Source organism: Sceloporus occidentalis, unplaced genomic scaffold (genome assembly GCF_023333645.1).
Source record: "Sceloporus occidentalis isolate IW3139 unplaced genomic scaffold, rSceOcc1.0.p SCAF_22, whole genome shotgun sequence".
NCBI lineage: Eukaryota > Metazoa > Chordata > Lepidosauria > Squamata > Phrynosomatidae > Sceloporus > Sceloporus occidentalis.
Window position 1 is genome coordinate 14,564,201 of NW_028317002.1, and position 7,052 is coordinate 14,571,252.

Below are 7,052 nucleotides of genomic sequence, written 5' to 3' on the forward strand. Positions count from 1 at the left end.
TTCAAAAGCAACAGAATGGAAAGAACTGCACCTACAGTGCACATCAGATGGGTGGTGACTGTAAAGCTACTTGTATGTAGTTTATTGCTCACTAAACCTTCCATTAGACAAAAGGGCAACACCCTGGATTTCACCTATCAGTTTAGATGAGAGGTGAGCTACATTCAATGAGCTTGAGAAAAACTAATAATGCTATTCAAAAAACTCCACTTTTCATGTAAAGCTGACATTTTTGCCCTTTTATTTACTTTTACCTCTGCAAACAAACTGGTTTTACAAGTTTTCTAAAACTGCACACCCGCATTTCTGACGGCTTTTCTTGTGCAAATTCTTGACCATGAGAACTATGTAGTTAACCAAGTTATTGCCAAATATAATGTCTCTCCACCTTAAATCGTAGAAGTGAGTAATGCTAAAGCAATGTGGCATTTATCCACAACTACTTAACACTAAATTACAATGTGTACAGTTAAAGTGGTACAGGGCAAATTGCATTTAGCAGGATCTAACAACTTTTAAAGAATCAATATAGCGTATATAAGCCTAAACAATTAGTATAGGGTCTTATTAAAAATACCAAGACATATATTAAATACATACAATGCATTTGAAATGAGAAAAGTTGTTTCTTTTTATGTATATAGGTATGTATCTGTACATGGAGAGACTAAAAAGTATGTAAAATTTGTATTGGAAGTTGATCCATTTACATGGATTTTTTTAAAGGTTGTGCAGTTCATATATAACAAGGGGACATCGCTGATATGAGAAAAATAGCATATATATATATATATATATATATATATATATATATATATAGAATTGAAGCAATAAAGGTACATTCATTTGTATGTAATTTGCAGTCACAGCCACAAGTTTAATAAATTTATAAAAGGAAATTAAATAAAGATGAGAATAAAATAAATGCCATCAACACAACGAAGACTGATTACACATCATGGTTAATCACAATAACCTGTGAGCCTAAAAACACTGCTGCAAAATCATGCACTTCACTCCCATTGGTCAGGGTCACAAACCGTCATGTGATGGTATATTAGCAACCAGTAACATTAATATAATTCATCTTTATTTAATAAAAATTAAACATTTAATGTGCCTACTTTAAAGTATATGTGCTGTTTATGCACAAACATTTTAAATAATTTAAGAAGCAGCAAGAGGGCACTAATTTAACCTCTGAGTTTCAGAGAGCGAGCAAGTTTGCTTTCCTTAAGAAAGAAAGGTAATTGTACTGAATATATATTTAGAGGCCAACAAGTTAAGTACAAGGCTACTCCATTTCCTCTCATCGCATCATTATTACTTTTAAATACTGTTAGTAAGACGGGTATTTTGGCACTCGCGTGACAATATCAGCTTCACCTTTGCACGTGTATTTGTGTAATTTTTTTAGGATGAGTCTATGAGGAAGATGTAGCCTCATCACGTGCAGGAAGGTAAAGAATAATTACATTAAAACAGTTTTATTCAGCTGCCAATTTAATAAATACCAGGTCACTGGAGCATCAAACTTGATTTGTAGTGGTCACTATATTTATCAAAAGTCAGATTTGGGCTGAAAATATTTATTTGCTTTTAAATACATGTAGATCTATCACTCAATCAAGATATCATGTCATATATTATATAATTGTATAGTAACAGTAATGTATAACACAACATTATTTTAATAGTATATCTATAATTAGAAGACAAGTGTGTCTTAGGTGCCACTGATGAAATGGTGTAGAAAGCTCAGGAAACAAAACATTTTATGAAAGCTCATTTATTTTCCAGCCTCAGTGGCTAATGAGAGGTCGTTGAGGATCTTGTTCTTGCTAATTTCTGAACAAAACTGGCTTCATTCATGGAGCCACTCAGTTATAATAAATGTAAGGAGCATGCATATCTACAATTATACCTGACTGACTGAATTCCTAACCTTTCCCACTTTATCAATGTCATCCCATTTCCATCCTCCCAGCCACCATTATGTCAATCCTAAAAGAGGATCAATTTACAGGAAGCCAGCATAGGCTTATGTTTCCACAAAGATAATGGAAGTTCCCGAGTTTGAGAAACTATTAAACACAGCACCACATTTTCCCTTTGCTACACATACCAGCAAATAATTGTAAACAATGTGGCATTCATATATTGCTATGATATATTAATTCTTACATGCCACTGAATACTCTAATTGGGAAGGAATTGTTTTGCTCAGAGTTGTCCCTATTTATAGCCGCAATAATGGAAATAGCTTGGGAATTCAGCAGTTGCTGAACAACTAATGCATAAGGAATTACAGAGATATGTATAGTAGTAGGGAAGTAATGTCAGACTACAATGTATGCAATTGCAACATAGCATTCTGGGATGTCATACATGAAAGTATGTTCAGCATGCATGCTCTAAGCACTAGGTATCCTGAACAACTTAAATTCTAGAACATTGAATCTATGAAATAGCAAAGGTAGTTTTGACAGATTCATATTCAAACTGCAATCAAATATGTATAAATACAGGGGCAGAACAAAAACAGTGTTCTGGGCTATTTCTACTTAATTAACATGTGATTACGTTGTAGTTTACAGAAATGGTAAATTTATTAATTAATAAAGATGATAAAACTACTCAGTATAGGCTTAATAATGGTTATTCTATGTACTGTACTTTATGATATATAAATTATGCTTATAAAATCTATGAGGAAATCTGGTTGTAAAGGTAAATAACCATGTGTCCCCTCTCATATATTTTCAGGTTTTCATCCTAAAATGGATTGGAAGACATTCCAAGGTCTTTTAAGTGGTGTGAATAAGTACTCAACTGCCTTTGGACGTATATGGCTGTCTGTGGTATTTGTGTTTCGGGTTCTTGTGTATGTGGTTGCTGCAGAGAAAGTATGGGGTGATGAGCAGAAGGATTTTGACTGCAACACAAGGCAACCTGGCTGCACCAATGTCTGCTATGACCACTACTTCCCCATCTCTCATATCCGACTCTGGGCCCTACAGCTTATCTTTGTTACCTGTCCATCCCTTTTAGTCATCATGCATGTAGCTTACAGAGAGGACCGAGAGAAAAAGCATAAGTTGAAGAATGGTGAAAATTGCTCCAAGTTATATTCTAACACAGGCAAGAAGCATGGTGGTCTGTGGTGGACCTATCTACTAAGTCTCTTTTTCAAGACGGGAATAGAAATCACCTTTCTATACATTCTGCACAAAATGTGGGACAGTTTTGATCTCCCGCGCCTTGTCAAGTGTACCAATGTGGACCCATGTCCTAACATTGTTGATTGTTATATAGCCCGGCCCACTGAGAAGAAGGTATTCACCTACTTTATGGTAGCAGCCTCAGCTATGTGCATTGTCTTGAGTATCTGTGAAATATTTTACCTCATTTTCAAGAGGATGTTAAACTGCGTAAATAAGTACAAGAAGTCCAGCAATCGTTCTGTTACTTACAGCAAAGCTTCCACCTGTCAGTGTCACATCCGACTAGACAACATGGACAAAAAACCCTTAAACAAGACAGTGGAATCTCTACGAGCCTCTGCACCCGACCTGACATCTATGTAGGAAGAAGGATCTGTGTTGGGCATTACAAAACGATAAAGAGTAAAATTACATACTTATCTGGAGTGAAAGAAAGCCTGCCAGTCTATTCACTGGAACATACTGCCCCCTCTTTGGCAGTTTGAACACCAGTGACCGTGAGGAGTGTTTTGTGCCAAAAAAGGCGTCTACCGAGATACTTTGCTGCCTAACCAATGGTTGGATGTCCAGAATACTCTTACCTTACGTTTACAAGATATGGATTATTTGATTGTGGAAACAAAATACTACGATTTTGTACATCATAAAAACCATGGCTTTTGTATTACATTATGGACTCTTTTGGGTGAACAATTTTAGAAATCCATGACTTAGCATTTCATAGATTGGTAAATAGGTATAATTATCCTAGAGCCAATGAAGGACAATTTCAAACTATTGCTACACTGCCAACGTTTATGCTGTTAAACTACACCATATGAATTACAGCTGCATTATATTACAGGTGCAATTACTGTTCAGAGACTAGAAAGTTGTACAGATGCACAGTTTTCTTGCCTGAAACACAAAACTTTAGTCCAGAATCAATAAAACCAAATATTCAGACATTGCAGAACCTTTGTCCAAAATTAACCAGGCAGTTTTTTTTTTTTTAAATGATAGCTATTGTTAGTATATGTATATACTGTATGCTGTAAATAAGGGAATGGAAGTGTATAAATATGCCTTTCTCCTGCTGTAGTAATCATGATGGGTAAAATAGTTGGAATCTATCGCTATATCTGCCTGAAAAAGATTTTTGTGCATTAGTCTGAGCTCTTGAGGAGCTTGTGTAACACACATACCTGTATGGCACTCAGAGGATTTGATGTACAAAAACAGCTTAATAAATAATATACTGCAGCCAGGCATGCCATATTCCCCGCTTCTTGGCTTGAGGGGTTGATGGTGTCTCTCAAAAGTAAACAAGATCACTAGTGGCTATTAACACATTGTTGACCTGTTATTAAGCATCTTTTATGCTTGGCACTTTATATGATGGGATGATGGAGTCCTTTGGATTGTGGCATAGGGTATATTCACTGCTAGGCCAGATATTTCAGAAAAGGGTTATAAGCATACCTGGGAACTTCTGAGCTCCGGCTACCTGGAGCCTTCCTTTGCTGGAAGCGGCCAGGAATGCCCACTAATGTCAGTGAGCGGTCCCACTGATGTCAGTGGGTGGTCCTGATGACATCAGTAGGAGGTCCCAATGATGTCGGAGACATTCCCACTGATGTCAGGGGAAACACCCCACTTAAAGGGGAAATGGGTGGGGATTGGGGCAACCCAGAGGATTCGGGTGTTGACCCGGAGAAGCAATGCTTCACCCAGAGATCTCCGGGCCAAACCCGGAGAGTTCTCAGGTATAGTGACAAGGACATATGTATATATTTCAAATCACTATCATTTTACATATCACAGGAAACTTCTCTCTCTCTGGCGCATTTCTATTTATTATTTATACAAAAAAATGTATATTTTATTAAAGTCTTTTTTATGAAATTGCAGTTGTCTTTAATTTAAGATAGTTTATGTGCATGCAGATAAAATAAAACTCTGGAATAAACTACCTAAGGTGGTGGCAATTATATGTATTATATCTCCACTTCACAGACATATTATTAGAAATGAATATGGTGATTGCTGTGTCTCCTTCTTTAAAGATGGTATGGTTGTGGTGGGAGAGCACCAAGGACTGGACCTACATATTGTATAGTGAGGTATGTTCTACTTGACCTCTCCAAAGTAAAAACAGACAAATCAAAGGGACCTGATGGGATACACCCAAAATTATTAAAAAGAGCTTTGAGGTGTCCTGGCAAAACCACTAGCAGATCTAGACTAGAAGTTGGCAACCGTAGTACCACTGCACAAAAAAAGGTAGTAGGGAAGACTCTGATCTACTGGGATTCTCACGCACAACCATCTCTAGAGTCTTGAAAATGGTCCGAAAAAGAGAAGATATTCAGTGAGTGGCAGTTGTGTGGACGAAAATGCCTTGCAGAGGTCAGAGGAGAATGGGCAGACTGGTTCAAGATGACAGATAGGCAACAGTAACTCATATAACCACTCATTACAACCAAGATATGCAGAATACCATCTCTGAACACAAAAGTCAAACCTTGAAGCTGATGGGCTACAGCAGTAGACCACCATACCGGGTGCCACTCCTGTCAGCTAAGAACAGGAAACTTAGGCTACAGTTCACACAGGCTTACCAGTATTGGACAATGGAAGACTGGAAGAACGTTGCCTGGTCTGATGAGTCTCGATTCCAGCTGTGACATTCAGATGGCAGGGTCCGGCGTAAACAACATGAAAGCATGGATCCATCCTGCCATCAAGTTCTGAAGGCAAAAGGGGGTCCAACCCGGTACTAGCAAGGTGTACTTTATAAAGTGGCCAGTGAGTGTATATTAAGAGGAAGGACTCTCTAGTGGGGTACCTCAGGGATCAATATTGCGACATGTACTTTTTGATATTTGTATTAATAATATTACAGAAGGTCCTAATGGTTTGAAATGTCTTTTTGCAGATGATACACAGGTCTGCAACAGGTAGACATTCTGGGTGGAACAACTCGAATGGTGACTAACTTAAGTAAATTAGAAGAATGGTCGAGAGTATGGCAGCTGCAGTTTAATATTAATAAATGTAAAATAATGGACTTGGGGTATAAAAATCCCAGAGGAGGGAATAGCATTGGTGGCACTGTACTGTCAGTAACAACAGAAGAGATGGACTTAGGCGTAAATTACCGTATTTGCTCGATTAGAGGGCGATCCTGATTATAAGACGATCTCCCAAAATTTGAATATTAATTTAGAAAAAAAAAGCCTGAATATAAAACTACCCCATACGAAAAAAAATTTACTAGCAAATATTAATTCACATGTAAACTATTTTCATATTTAATAAAAACTATGATTGAGAAAAGTGCATTTTTTTTATTTTATTTCCTTTTATTTGCCAATCTGCCCCACAGCTTGTTATTCTGCCCCAGATATGCCTTATACCCACCTATATGCCACTCTGCCCCCAATATGCCTTACACACCCTATTTGCCACTCTGCCCCCCAGATGTGCCTTATACCCCCTATTTACCACTCTGCCCCCCAGATGTGTCTTATACCCCCTATTTACCACTCTGCCCCAGATATACCTTATTCCCCCCTATATGCCCCCTGACTTACCGATGCATCCCTAGACTTGTCCCCCGTGCTCCAACCTCCCTGGTGTGGGATCAGATGCGCAGACAAACTTCGCTGCTACATTCCGACCTCTGTCGTCATAGAAGCTCCGGTGGAAGTGTCCAGCAAAGGTTATCTGTGCACATCGCTCAGATGTTCAACGACAGCCAGAGAGGAGGATCCAGGTCTCCTGCACTATGGCAGCCGGTGAACGTCTGCATGATGCGCGTAGACAACCTCCACTGCCGCTGGCCGG

At 38.3% G+C, this 7,052-nt stretch overlaps 1 protein-coding gene across 1 annotated transcript; it reads left to right on the forward strand.

Moving 5' to 3' along the window:
- Positions 1-2,780: 2,780 nt before the first annotated feature.
- On the forward strand, positions 2,781-3,587 carry LOC149301093 (gap junction beta-3 protein-like). Its single transcript, XM_089484564.1, has one exon. The coding sequence runs from the start codon at positions 2,781-2,783 to the stop codon at positions 3,585-3,587; it is 807 nt and encodes a 268-aa protein (XP_089340690.1).
- Positions 3,588-7,052: the final 3,465 nt, after the last annotated feature.